This window comes from Phacochoerus africanus, chromosome 7 (assembly GCF_016906955.1).
Source record: "Phacochoerus africanus isolate WHEZ1 chromosome 7, ROS_Pafr_v1, whole genome shotgun sequence".
NCBI classification, from domain to species: domain Eukaryota; kingdom Metazoa; phylum Chordata; class Mammalia; order Artiodactyla; family Suidae; genus Phacochoerus; species Phacochoerus africanus.
The window spans coordinates 5,196,957-5,211,592 of record NC_062550.1 but is presented as its reverse complement, the minus strand read 5'-3'; the positions used below and the strand labels follow the sequence as shown (position 1 = coordinate 5,211,592).

The 14,636-nt window shown below is 46.6% G+C and overlaps 1 protein-coding gene across 4 annotated transcripts in view; it reads right to left on the bottom strand.

Annotated features, from left to right (window-relative positions):
- The window catches only part of EFCAB6 (EF-hand calcium binding domain 6), a 236,080-nt gene that overhangs the window by 153,658 nt on the left and 67,786 nt on the right, over positions 1-14,636 (bottom strand). For all 4 annotated transcript variants that reach the window (XR_007135738.1, XM_047786044.1, XM_047786045.1 and 1 more), the window contains exons 6-8: positions 14,175-14,311; positions 9,323-9,435; positions 1,664-1,788 (exon numbers count right to left, since the gene is read on the bottom strand). Coding sequence is in view for 3 of the 4 variants with exons in the window: in XM_047786044.1 (XP_047642000.1) it covers positions 1,664-1,788; positions 9,323-9,435; positions 14,175-14,311 (375 nt within the window). In the remaining variant the exon portion in view is untranslated. The remainder of the gene's footprint in view (positions 1-1,663; positions 1,789-9,322; positions 9,436-14,174; positions 14,312-14,636) is intronic.

Sequence of the window (14,636 nt, the reverse complement as noted above, 5' to 3'; positions counted from 1 at the left end):
ACCCAGGGAGTTCCCATTTTGGCACAACGGTAATGAACCTGACTGGTATCCATGAGAATGCGGGTTCCATCCCCGGCCTCGCTCAGTGGGTCGGGGAGCCGGCATTGTCCTGAGCTGCAGTGTAGGTTGCAGACGCAGCTTGGATTCTGCATTGCTGTGGCTGTGGTGTAGCCTGGCACCTGCAGCTCTGATTCAACCCCTAGCCTGGGAACTTCCATGTGCCACAGGTGTGGCTCTAAAAATATATATATATATATATATATATATATATATATATATATATATGCCTATTTGTAAAAAGGAGAATGACTCTCTTCTTATAAAGTTATTTCTATGTATCTACCGGCCCACCCCCCAATGTAGCCATCCTTCTATATATATGAATAAAGACAGGCCTAGAAATTACGTTCACCAAATGGTGCCTTTGATTATTTCTGGGGGGTGGATTTTGAATAATTTATTTCTCCTTTGTACTTTTCAGAATTGCTTACACTTTCTGTAACGGTCATGTGTTCTGGAATGGTCCTGTTTTCATGAAAATAATAGACTCCGTAACAACAACAAGAGAAAACAAGTTTTACCGACGCACCAAGAGAATATCAATGTGCTCCCTTCCCCAAAGTCTTTACCAACAGCGGCTTTTGTTCATTTCTTCCTCATTAAAAATGTCCTATGGGACACTTTATATTAATAATTTATAAAAGTTCTACATAGGTTGGGAACAGCTCATCTTTATCTGCCGTTTACGTGGCACGTGTTTTGCCAAGTTTATCCTTTGTTTATACAAAGTTTTGCCGTGCAAGTGCTTTTTCATTTTCATCTAGTCAAATTTATCATCTTTTCCTTTATGGTTTTGAGCTTCTTCTTCATGCTTGAAAGCCTAAACTTCAAGATTAAAAATTTTCACTCACAAAAAAAAAAAAATTTCACTCACATTATTTATTTTTAAATGGAACTAGTCAATGCATATAGAATTTATTTTGGTGTGGAGACTGGAAGGTTCCAAGCTTTCTCCCCCAAACGGCGAGGGAATTATTCCAAGGATGACTACCGAATGCCCCCCTCCCTTGCCCCCACCACGCTCTACCGGAATGCCTCTCATCGTGTGCCCCATTCACGTATAAAGACTGGGCCCTTACCCAACCGCTGTCTGAGATGAATGTGAAGGTTCACCGCTGCACCAATGCCATTCTGCCGTCATTACTACACCTAAACAGAGTATTTTAGATGGGATAGGATAAGCCCTCTATTGTAACTTTGCAAAAGAAAAACTATATGTAAGTATATATGTACACACACACACACACACACACACACACACACACACAATCTCCGCCCAGATGCAGGGAAGCAGGTGCTAACACTGAATCTTTCAATCCAAGAACTGGAAAAGGCCTCTTCGTTTATTCGAGTTTCCCTCTTCTCAGCAAAGTCGGATCGTGTTTCGACACAGGTCTTAAATAGCTTAAGAGCTGGCGCGTGAGCAGCACCAAGGAGGTGCTTCGGAGTCGGCCCCTCGTCCTCGCTGCTGTCACCCACGCGTTGCTGCGATCGGGAGCCGGAGGGGGTCTCGGGGTTTGGATGACGTCTGTTTGCCCACAGACCAGTGCTGTCCGCCTCCTCTGTGCACACTTAGACCACTCTGGCCTTAGGACGCGCTTACCTCCCGGCAAAAGACCCTCTCGAGGTCATCTAAGCAGTAGTTTCCCCGGGCATCTTCAGGTGAAAGAGAACCGGGGAGGCACTCTCTGCTGGGCTTCTTGGCTCGTTGCGCCTCCCACGAGACCTCTATCAAAACAAGAGAACTTCCGTTTATGAGGACTGCCAAACGCACGTCGAAATATTAAGTGTTTCCTTTTCATCATCACCTGTCTGATAAAAATTAAGATTTGAGCAAACCAAAAGCATGACCTACATAATAAGCGGTGTTGAAAAAACTGGATGAACATTTTAGAAAAAAATAAAATTAGTCTGCTCGCTTGCTAACTTATTGAGGAAAAACCTTAGACAGAGTACCATACAAGCCACAGAAGAAAGTTAAGACGAATATTACGTAACACATATAATACACAATCTGCGTCAGAGGTCCTTCACAAAGAACATACCACAGCCAGAAATCTGTCACATAACGGATAAGTCTGACAATATAAATACTTAATTTTTGTTTAGTAACCCCCTCCACACACAAATAATAATGAAAGAAAAATGAGTGGGGTGTTTTCTTGTGGCACAATGGGCTAAGGATCCAACATTGTCACTGCAGGGGCTTGGGTTGCTGCTGTGACGTAGGTTCGCTTCCCAGGCCGGGAATTTCCACATGCCACAGGCACGGCCAAAAAAGAAAAAGAAAAGAAAAACAAGCAGGAAGAACTACTGTTAATAGACGAGGGAAGACAGGTTAATTCCCACAATATATGAGTAGCTGTTATGAATCAATAAGATAAATATAAATCCCCAATCGATAACAGACTAAGGCTTAAACAGGTAATTCACACAAAAAAAGGACTTTTTAAAAGCCAAGAAATATATGAAAAACTACTCAAACTCACTGGTAACTTAAAAGGTCTAAATAATACAAGCTAATATTTTTTCTATTTGTCAAATAGACAAGGATTAAGGCACATGACAAAGAAAGAAATCAGCTCTGGCTTGGATACAGAAAACCTGGAGAATATTCTCAAATCCCCTTCTAGAACTTTATACTAATGAAATAATAGGACAGATGCATATTTGCAAGGATATGTACTGTGCGGTTTATAAAAAAAAGGGGAAAAAGTAACTACTTAAATACCCACTAACAAAAGACTGGTTTGATAAAGTATGGTTCATAGACACTACAAAGGGCCTGCCTAGATCAGGAATGCAAAAAAAATTTTGTCCTTGATATTATTTCATGATAGAAAGAAAGGACAACTCACATAATTTAATTTTCTTTCTTTTTTTTTTCTTTTTACAGCCACACCCTGCAGCACATGGAAGTTCCCAGGCTAGAAGTCAAATCAGAGCTGCAGCTGCCAACCAATACCACAGCCGTGGCAACACTGGATGCAAGCCGCATCTGTGACCTATGCTGCAGCTAGCAGCATGCAGCAATGCCGGATCCTTAATCTACTGAGCGAGGCCAGGGATCGAACTCACACCCTCACGGAGACTACATCAGGTCCTTAACCCACTGAGCCACAGTGGGAACTCTTAATCTTCATTTTATTTATTTATTTATTTATTTTTGTCTTTTTGCCATTTCTTGGGCCGCTCCCGCGGCATATGGAGGTTCCCAGGCTACGGGTCCAATCGGAGCTGTAGCTGCCAGCCTACGCCAGAGCCACAGCAATGAGAGATCCGAGCCACGTCTGTGACCTACACCAACAGCTCACGGCAACGCTGGATCTTAATCTTCATTTTAACTCTTATTTTGTGTATGTGCCTTTCTATCCATCCATCCACCCGTCTCTCCATCTAGCATCTAGCATCAGAAACAAAACCTGGGAGGATAATACACCAAAAGAATACAGTGATGGGATTTTAGGGAAGTGTGATTTTGTGTTTTTGTGTTCCTGGCCTTTTTTGCAACAAGCATATATTACTCTTATCATAAAAGAGAATAAGATAAATCTAAGGTATAGCCATTTTCGTTCTCAAAGTCAACCACAAAGAATCACAAAGAATCACAAACGATTTATTTGCTAAAACGTCTGCAAAGAAGCTCCACTCAAATTAAGCACACTTATAACTACTCAGCTGCAGTTAACAAACTGCTCCTCATCTAGAATCCCATTTCCTACCTCCAGAAAAAGAAAAAGAAAAAAGGTAATTCTCCCCCAGTGGACCCTTCTGGCTACATGACAGAATACAAAGCCAGTCCTTTAGAACTCAGTCTGGAATTCTGTGGCTTCAGTGCGCCAAGCATTTGAAACACAGGTTCTCAGAGCACAGAAGCTGCGAGAGCCTCGCCGAGAGGTGGGCGAGCCAAGCAGGTCTCCCTTGGTGGGGCAGGTCTCAGCCCCGGCTTTCTGACGCCTCATCCTGTGCTGGCTCCACCCTGGGACACAGCACTCTAATGGGACTTCATGGGACACACAGCATGTCTAGGGGAACCCACCAGTTTATTTTACAAGAAGTATTTAAACACGGTCCCCCCACCCCCTTTTTTTTAATTACCATCTTGATTGTGAACCCTGGATCTTTTGACTTCTCCTAAACCGCTTTTCGTACACAGATTTTCAAAAACATTCACACCGTCGCCAAAGCCTTCAAGCTCCTCGACGTCAACAAGACGGGCCTGGTCCAAGCCCGCGAGCTGAGGAGGGTTCTGGAGACCTTCGGCGTGACGATGCGGGACCGTGAGTACAAGCAGTAAGTGCGCGCCCCCGGCTGCGGGGAGAGAGGGCTCGGGGGAGCCCGGCGCCCAGCTCGAGGCGCGGCCTGCCGGGTGCGCTGGACCCAGGCCTCGTCCCCGCTCCCGCCTTCTCCGGCTCGACTCTTTTTGAAAGAGGAGCTCACTAGGCCTTGCTCCCTGTTGGTGGGGCTCCCGCGAGTCCCCCCAAGTGCGGGCTGATGGCTGTCATTCTGCAAGGACCCTCGGACATAAAACTAGAGCCTTACTGGTTTTAGGAGTCAGAAAATAGAATTCAGGACTACCAACCACAGCGGCTGGATAGTAAGGAAGGAAAGCCCAAGAAGAAGGCACAGGACAGGATCCCCAAAATCTGTGAATAAACCAAAACCTGGTCTGCCGAAATCCAGCCCTGAACTGCAGGTGTGCACAGCAGATAACAAGAGCTCAGCGAGAATCCCCACTGTGGGCTCAGCTGCTTAAGAACCCGACACAGCCTCCATGAGGATGCAGTTGTGACCCCAGGCCTTGCTCAGTGCGTTAAGACTCTGGTGTTGCCATAAACTGTGGCGTGGGTCACAGACGAGGCTTAGATCTAGTGCGGCCATGGTTGTGGGGCAGGCCTCAGCTGCAGCTCTGATTTTATCCCTAACCTGAGAACCTCCATACGCTGCAGGTGAGGGCATGAAAATAAATAAACTAATAGCCTAGCTCAGGCTAAAACAGCAGAACAGAGCGTTCACAGGTTAACCCCTTCCGGGAAGACAAAGATTCGTCTTCTACTAAAGTAAACTGGCTACTAAAACAAAAACTTAAATTCTTCAGAGGAACAGAACAGAAACCATAGCCTCCACACAGCAAAATTTACTACATCCAGGATAAATTCCAGAATGACTAGACCTGCAGCAAGAACATCAACAAAAACAAACCCAGGAAACTCTAATCCATATTTAAGGGGAAAAAGAAAAAAAAGGTAACCAATACAGACCAAATCCTACAATGACCTAGATGTTGAAATTAGCAGATAAAATGTTTAAAGCATTTTAAAATTAAAAACTTTTTAAATGACAGTGCTTGAGAATATGAAGGGATATAAACTTCTAATGAAGGAGCAGATAGGAGCCAGCAGAACAGTAGAAGCTGAGCCAATGAATCTGTGTTTAGCACGTATGTAAAAGTACAAAGCATGACAGCAATATCACAAAGGAGAGAAAAGAAGAATTCAGAAAATGCTGTTTAAAGTCTCTCTAACTCATGGGAATTAGTATAAGAGTATTTGAAAACAGACGCTGATTAGCTAAAGATGTGTAATGGACTACAAAGTTCAACTGATCCAAATTTCTTAAAATTACACAAACTCTATGGGAAAAAAACTTGGGGGAAGGGGTTGACGGATAGAGAAGGAAGGAGAGGAACACAATGCAAAAAGGCAACAAGACCACCTTGGAAGAAAATATACTTCAAGGTACAAAGTTACGTTACCGAGAATTTTAATGAGCATATGGACTCATTAAAACAAGAGTTCAAAAACAAGAGAGTAAAACAACGAGAGGGGAAACAGTACAAAGGCCAAAGGAAACAACATTATAGAAGTAATAAATAAATAAAGTAGACACAGCAAGAAGTAGCAGAGGCCTTAGCAAAAATCAAATTACAAGTATAGCTGAAAGACCTAAGATGATTCTTGTGCGTAGAGAGGAAAAAAACAAAGAGAATAAAACACTTCAAGAGAATTTAATCAATACAGAAGACAAAAAAAAAAAAACAAAAACAATTCAACATAAGGATCATTTGTATCACTGAAGTAATCTGGAAAAGAGAACAGAAGATTTATTCGAAGATGTCTAATGCTACCAGAGAATAAAGAAACAAAAAATCCTTGAAGAAAGAATTGGATTTTCAGATTGAAAATAGAGTGTGTTCTGGAGAATTGATGCAGAAAGCTTAACATCGGGACTTTGCTTAGCTCTGCTAGCAAAATTCAGGAACGAAGAATTTCTTAGGCAACCAGTTAGAAAAAGCAAATCCCCAATAAGCAAGCAAACTCGGGCAGCCTCAGACGCCCCCACAGCAGACTCAGAACCAGAAGGTCGTGGATCCAAGTCTGTGGTGTTCTGAAGGGGCACGTGTGACAAGGCACTGACATGCAGCCAGAGAAGCCACAGGCAACATCTCCTTCAGTGTCCTAGCGATTTCTAGTCTTCCGATACCCTTGAGTAAATATTAATACGTGTATAAAACAGCCTCTCCGAGAACCCCTTTTTGGAAAGGCATCTCTATCCAGCGCTCCCTTCCGTGGCTGCACATGGAAATGTGCCAGGAAGAATGCTGATGGTGGTTATTTCTGGGTGCAGGAGTGGTCTGGTCGCTTATTTCAGTCGTTTCACTTGTCAGCATTGGCACCTGCCTCCCAAGGGCTGCGGGGAACGTGACAAGAGACAGGACAGGAACGTGCCCTGCCTGGTGCCTGGCACGGAACAAACTGCTCAGTGGGCGAGGTCCATTGTTACAGTTTATCCGATCGCGTATATAAACTTGTGATGAAAGTTCTCTCCCGTTGGGCTGGACACCACCTTCCATCCCGCTTGAGCTAAGGGCACAGCCCACGCTTCAACTAAACGTGTCCCCCCCAAGGGCCCCTGGACCAGAACGCTCTCAGGGGGACCTGGGGCTTGTCGCACACACCCCAGGGACCTTGCTCCTGCAAAAGGGGCTCCTGAACCAGACATCCTCATCCTCCTATGAACACCACGGCATCATGGGCTTCTCTCACAGGCATTGCAATCGTTTGTTTGGGAGCCGAACCGTTCAAATGTTGGCTCCACCGCAAACTAGCTATGTCACTTTGGGAAATTCATTTAGTGGCCTTGAGTCCAAGTGTTCTCATCTTAAAAAAATGGGATGATGGAGCTCCCGTCGTGGCGCAGTGGTTAACGAATCCAACTAGGAACCATGAGGTTGCGGGTTCGGTCCCTGTCCTTGCTCAGTGGGTTAAGGATCCGGCATTGCCGTGAGCTGTGGTGTAGGCTGCAGACGCGGCTCGGATCCTGCGTTGCTGCGGCTCTGGCGTAGGCCGGTGACTACCGCTCCGATTAGACCCCTAGCCTGGGAACCTCCATATGCCGAGGGAGCGGCCCAAGAAATGGCAAAAAGACAAAAAAGACAAAAAAAAAAGGGGGATGATATCAGCCACCTCACAAAGTTGTTGAGAAGTAAAATTAAGGTTTACAAACAAAGCAACTACACAAAGCACAACAGGTCGATGTTTTTTAAATCTGAATTTTTTGTGACTTGTTTTGTGTCTTAGCTGTGCTATTAAATATATATATATATATATCCGCACACCACATATCCACACACACACACCACACACACAGACGCATGCACACAGACTTGCTAAAGTTAGAGCATTTTCCTTGGCTTTGCACCCAGGGCAAGGCCTAGGCGTTCAGGGGCTTGCACGTGGACTACCTAAAGGTAAGAGACAAAAGGATTCTCAGAAGGCCAGGCTGTCGGGTAAGTTCCAAAACCTGGAAGGCTTTGAAAAGTCAAGTCCTGGAATGAAACTGAGCTGCAGCCTGAGAATGTGTCATTTTTAAGTTTGCCAGTCAGGCAGATCTGGGAATTACAGTGAGACTCCAAGAGCATTTGCTGCAGTGAATTCCAGAGAAACCCGACAGTGACAGCCTGGCTCGAGTGAGCCAGTCCCGGTGGGGACCCCCCCCCCCCGCCCCCAGGCAAGCTCGTCTCGAACCACCAAGAGCCTGGCAGGGCAGGGCAGGTCTCCGACTGCCTTCCGCCACATCTGTCCTGGAGGAGCGGGAGCCCTGCTCGCTCCAGAGCCGCGCGACAGGCATGACATCCAGGAGGCCGAGACCAAGAGCAGCGGGACGGGGAAGACGCTGCCTTCTCCAGGCTGCCTGTCGGCGTGAGCCCTGCCGGTGTGCGTCCAGTGCAACCACACCAACTACTCAACCATCTGCCCCTTTGGATTAAGATTCTTTCCCATCCTTAAGGAAATAACATGTTCATTATCAAAAGTGTTTGAGGAGTTCCCGTCGTGGCGCAGTGGTTACCAAATCCGACTAGGAACCATGAGGTTGCGGGTTCGATCCCTGGCCTTGCTCAGTGGGTTGACGATCCGGCATTGCCGTGAGCTGTGGTGTAGGTTGCAGACGCGGCTCGGATCCCGAGTTGCGTTGCTGTGGCTGTGGTGTAGGCCGGTGGCTACAGCTCCGATTCGACCCCTAGCCTGGGAACCTCCATATGCCGCGGGAGCGGCCCAAGAAATAGCAACAACAACAACAACAACAAAAAGACAAAAAAAAAGGTGTTTGAAAATGCAGAAGGAGCAGAAAAAAATCAAACATCCAGAGACGTGGCGCTTAAAGATAATCTGAACGTGGCACTTCCTTGCAGCCACGCGGTGACATTGCACATACAGCCCCCAGGTCACCGTCAAGCTCGCGGAACTCGCTGCTCGTGGCTGCACATTTTGCCACAAGGATATGCTGTGACTCACTTAACCCTGTTCCTGTTGTTAGAGATTTACATCTTTCCTTTTCTTTTTTCTTTTTGTCTTTTTGTTCTTTTAGGGCTGCACCCGCAGCATATGGAGGTTCCCAGGCTAGGGGTTCAGTTGGAGCCTGTGGCCACTGGTCTACACCACAGCCACAGCAATGCGGGATCGGAGCTGCGTCTGCGACCTACACTGCAGCTCACGGCAACACCAGATCCTTAACCCACTGAGCGAGGCCAGGGATCGAACCTGCACCCTCATGGATGCTAGTCAGATTTGTTTCCTCTGAGCCACGAAGGGAACGCTGAGATTTAGGTAATTCTCTTACATATAAGGATACCATGAGTATTTTTGTGGATAATTCATTTTTTCCCATCGGAAAGTGTTTCCTCAGGACAGATTCACAGGTGAGGCGCGACCCTGCCAAAGGACACCGAAATCTTTATCTGTGTACTTCAAAAGATACTTACCTTGACTTCCCACATCATGTTTAAGGTTCAAGTCATTATTTGTACTGAGGTTCTTCAAAAAAACATTATAATCCACCGCGGTGTCTTTATCAACGTTGTAATGCTTTGCAAACCTAAAATAGAAACGTTCGTCAAGCACGGAGAAGTTATGAGACAGAGAATCTAAAGGATGAGGGGTTTTACCCAGGCAGCCTTTGCGCTGGGCTCGGCATTCATTTTCATGTGCGTTTCCAGCCAGAGCTGGAATTAAGAAGTAAACCCTGGGGAGTGTTACGGTGAGATTTTAAAAATGCAGGGGTGCCTGAAACCAACACCGTGCTGTAAATCGGCTGTACTTCGATTTAAAAATAAAATTAAAGAATGAATTAGTTAAAAGCACAGCTATTGGGAGGAGATGCCGGCCCTCGGCCTCCAGGCTGCACGTGGATTCAAACGGGCGGGCGTCTCGGGCTCAGCAGGAGACGCGCCTGCCTGTACCTCCAAGGTCTTCTCCCTTCTCTGATGGGGCGCATGGGGTCACCGCTGTGTTCAGACAGCAAAAGCTGGTCCTGCTTCCTTTAATAACTGGGGGGAATGCATCTGAGCCATGAGTCAGCATGGAATTTCTATAATCAGAGAACTCTAGAGTTGGGGGGGGGTATAGCCCCGCTTCTTGACCAAGTACATCATTTCACAGACAGAAGCCGTGCCCAGGATGGCACCACGTTTTAAAGCAGTTAATGGTGGGGGGCGGGGGGCCAGGGGGTGTTCTCGGAGAAATCTATGCTCTCTACATACAAGAGAAAAAATTAAAACACTTAACCAATGTCTCTCCCTGAAAGATACTGAAATACTCTTTTTTTTTGAAGTTAAGATACATAGAATGTTTGGGTTCTTTTTTCTTTCGAAAGTGAAATTTCTATTATTCAAATCTGCCATTTGATAAATGGTCTTCTAGATCATTTCTGCATTATTACATTTATAAAAAATTGACAGTTTTTAAATGTTTGGTTATATTATCTCCATATGTGTTGGTTTCTATAATTATCTAATTTCACGCTGCTTTCTAAAAATTTAGTAATTATCACTTAAAGTATTTGTTATTTTTCTGTTTTCCAAATTTAACAAAGAGCCGTGTCATGCATTCATCTCAATGCCTACCTTCTTTTTTTTTTCCACTTTGATGAATCTTGCCTATTGTTCTAACAAGAAAAATTATCTTGAGACATGATAGCTGCCAGGTGTGAACACTGCTACTCCCTAAATAGCTCCATCTTTCACCCATAGTCTCTGCCTGGCAAAAAGAAGCTGTAAGCACAAGGACCCAAAGGCGGCATCTAACGTGTTCCTCTTTGAGTTGCCATATCCTGCAAAAAGTCTCGGCTCCTCTGTGATGCCAGGAAAATGTCAGGAGAGTGACCAAACTCTTGTCACCGACGCCTCTGTTCTCTGCAATGCGGCCCCGGTCCTTCAAGCTGGTACCCGCTCCTGAGGGAATGCTGACCTTTCCTAATGCCTAGCACACCCTCATCCCTGATGCCCGCTGCACATCCACCAAGAACAGACAGGACTCCGTGGGAATCCTTCCTACAGATAAAATTCAGAAAGGAAGCCTCAGTTCTTCCCAAGGACGCAGTATCTCAAAAGGCTTGTTCTTTTTTCTTTTTAAACAAGAATCAAGGCAGGGGAGACAGAAGCATCCCTAAGATGCAGCAACCCAGGCCCTCGTCCCAGGGACCTGAACTTGGACAGGAGAACTCACATGTGTACAGACACCCAGTGCCCGCTGGTCCCGTGAGAAGGCTGACCTCAGGGGCAAAGGGAATGATGCCAATTGCCCCATAAACCAATCCAGCATCACCACCTGGGACCGGCCTTGGGCTTCACGCATCTGCCCAGGCAGCAGGCTGACCTTACAGAGTTTGTTGCTTATTTGTTTGTTTGTTTATCAAGGCTATTCATTAATCATTTTACCTGGATTCAAATACCCTGTCCTGGGAGTTCCCTGGTGGCTCAGCGGGTTAAGGGTCCAGATAAATAGAATGTATGAAGTCTTTTTTCTTCCTAAAACTAAATTTCTATTATTCAAATCTGCCATTTGATAAATGATCTTCTAGATAATTTTTGCATTATTACATTTATAAAAAATGGACAGTTTTTTTGCTTTGGGTTTGTTTTTTTTGTTTGTTTGTTTTTGTTTTGCTTTTTAGGGCCACACCCAAGGCACACAGAAGTTCCCAGCTACAGCTGCTGGCCTATACCACAGCTCATGGCAACGCGATGATCCCCAACCCACTGAGCGAGGCCAGGGATCAAACTGCAACCTCATGGTTCCTAGTTGGATTCATTTCCACTGCACCACCACAGGAACTCCAAAAACAGACACCTTTAAATGTGCTGTGGCTCCGGTCACTGCTGTGGTGCAGGGTTAATCCCTGGCCCGGGAACTTCCTCATGCCATGGGAACAGCCTCCCCCCACAAAAAAAAAGAACAAACAAAAAAGCAAATACACTGCCCTGCAGGGCAGTGGAAGGTAGGGTGTTGTGAGATGGGAAAGGAAGAAGGCCCTCCGTGGGTCTGGGGACAGTCTGGTTAAGCTAGAAGCTGGCCATCACCTCTCCCTTGCTGCTTAAGCCCACGGCCTGGGTCGTCTTCTGCAGCCTAGAGAGAGCTGTTTCTGAAAGACCAAAGGGCATTCGCGGAGTTCCCGCTGTGGCACAACAGGATCAGCGGCATCTCTGTAGTGCCAGGCCGCACACAGGCTTGATTCTCGGCCCGGCACATCGGGTTAAAGGATCTGGCATGGCTACAGCTGTGGTGTAGGTCAAAACGGCGGCTCACATCTGACCCCTGGCCCGGGAACTCCATATGCCGTGGGGCAGCCAGAAAGAAAGAGAGAAAGAAGACAGGAAGGAAGGAAGGAAGGAAGGAAGGAAGGAAGGAAGGAAGGAAGGAAGGAAGGAAGGAAGGAAGGAAGGAAAGAGGAGTAAAGGGCAGGTGTGGAATCTATGATACGGCAGCATCTCCGTGAAACAAGCACCTGCTATCTGCCCATTTCTCCGAGAGAGAGAGCTGGGTTTCAGAGAGACCCAGGGTCTCCCCAAGGCTCCGAGCTGGGGAGGGCAGACACAGGCCTGACCGCGCACACGCCTGACGGCCAAGTCCAGGCCATTCCTACCTCCCCGCGCTCGGAAGGCTGCTATTAAACAGAAAGCTGTTAGATAAAAGAGAGGATTCAAAACAGCATTGTGTTTCCTGCTCAAACACTAAAAAGGCAAAGCTAATACTGAAGCAGCTTCTCAAGGAAAGGGTGTATTCTTGAGCTTCAATAAGAAAAGCATTAAAGCAATTGAAGAAATGGTCTACTTTTGATCTTCCGCGTCTCTGTCCTACAGGAAAGCAGTTCCATTATGTTAAATTCCTCGAGCCTTATCATGCAAACACTATTGTTTTTGAGGCTTCAAAAAAAAAAGCTCAAATAAAAATTTGTGGAGTTCTTTATTATTCAATACTTGCGAGATGGGGAAACAGACAGTAACATTTTTTATAGATTTACTAGGTTGGAGACTGCAGCGCCAAACACAAGGTTTATTGTCAAATAAAACACTGTTTTGTTTTTTGATTGCCTGTTTTAGAAGAGTGTTGCTTCTGTTCTATAATTGCGTGCACAAAATTATTTAATTTGTTTTGTTTGGATCTTATTCTGGACATTTTCCCAGTTGGAAAGATGTAAAAATTAAAACATCTATTATGTCTTTTATATTCTGAGGTGGGTTATAAAAGAGGAAAAAAAGAAGAAAATATCCCAACGCCTCAGAGATATCCATTTTTTAAAAGTCCCCTTGCTTTTCCGACCCTGCAGTGCCCCTGACACTGGCACACGCCCACTAGGCTTCCTTGCCGGAGGAGCAAAGTCCAGCGCCTGCAGAAGCGACGCAGCCTCCATCCCGCTATGTAGACAACCACCACAACGCGTTTTCATCGCGATTTGTAACTGCGGTGTCATGGGAGACGCTTCGGCTCAGGGTGAAAAAAATCAGGCTGGGTGTTTTGTTCACGGCCTGGAGGATGCTCAGAAAAGTGGGGAAAGGCAGGAAGAGGACGTCTACCCCCTGGCTGAGGGCCGTCTAAATTAACTCAAACATGGGCCCTCTTCTAGTGGCTTCTATTCAAAACTCAAGTAGCCACAGAAGCTGAACATTTGGCTTCTTCTAAATGATCGGGAGTTGATTGGAGGCTCAAAACAATGTCTGTGCAGGCCTCCATCTCTGCCCTCGAGTCAGGAGCAGGTGGCGGCGGCTTTCGAACGCCATGAAGCCACTTAATGTTCGGTTGTTCCCGGTCCCCCTGCAGCCGTGCCCGCCCCAACCTCAGCGACAAGGGTCCCCGGAGGCAAGTACAGGTTCTCCTATCCCATCAGGACGGAGAGCCAGCAGGGAGCACGTCCGCTGACGGGAGAAATCCCGAAATGTTTCGTTCCTGCCCTAACCCGGGGCTCTGAGTAACAGTCGACTGTGAAGCCAAGCCCTCGGGGGTGGGCGAGGGTGGGCGAGGGGCCAGGCAGGCAGAGAGGCCCGGCTGGCGATGGATGGAGGACTCCAAGAACGGGATGTGCTCAAAGCGGCCGGCCAGGTGACTCGCGCCCGAGGGTCCTTGCGGAATGACAGCCATCAGCCCGCACTTGGGGGGACTCGCGGGAGCCCCACCAACAGGGAGCAAGGCCTAGTGACCTCCTCTTTCAAAAAGAGTCGAGCCGGAGAAGGCGGGAGCGGGGACGAGGCCTGGGTCCAGCGCACCCGGCAGGCCGCGCCTCGAGCTGGGCGCCGGGCTCCCCCGAGCCCTCTCTCCCCGCAGCCGGGGGCGCGCACTTACTGCTTGTACTCACGGTCCCGCATCGTCACGCCGAAGGTCTCCAGAACCCTCCTCAGCTCGCGGGCTTGGACCAGGCCCGTCTTGTTGACGTCGAGGAGCTTGAAGGCTTTGGCGACGGTGTGAATGTTTTTGAAAATCTGTGTACGAAAAGTGGTTTAGGAGAAGTCAAAAGATCCAGGGTTCACAATCAAGATGGTAATTTAAAAAAAAAGGGGGTGGGGGGACCGTGTTTAAATACTTCTTGTAAAATAAACTGTTTTCAAAGCCTCACAGCCATAGGTATTGCAAAATGACACATCTATGGGGAAAAGGACGCTTTACATTTATTGAATGTTTCCAAAGCAATTTTCTCTGTAAATGGTTTAGTAAGTTTTTCTGATGTGAGGCAGTTAAGTCTCATACACAATTCATTCCCTTTTAGAGCCATATGAAAGATCTTTTTTGGTTAATTGATACTTTAGC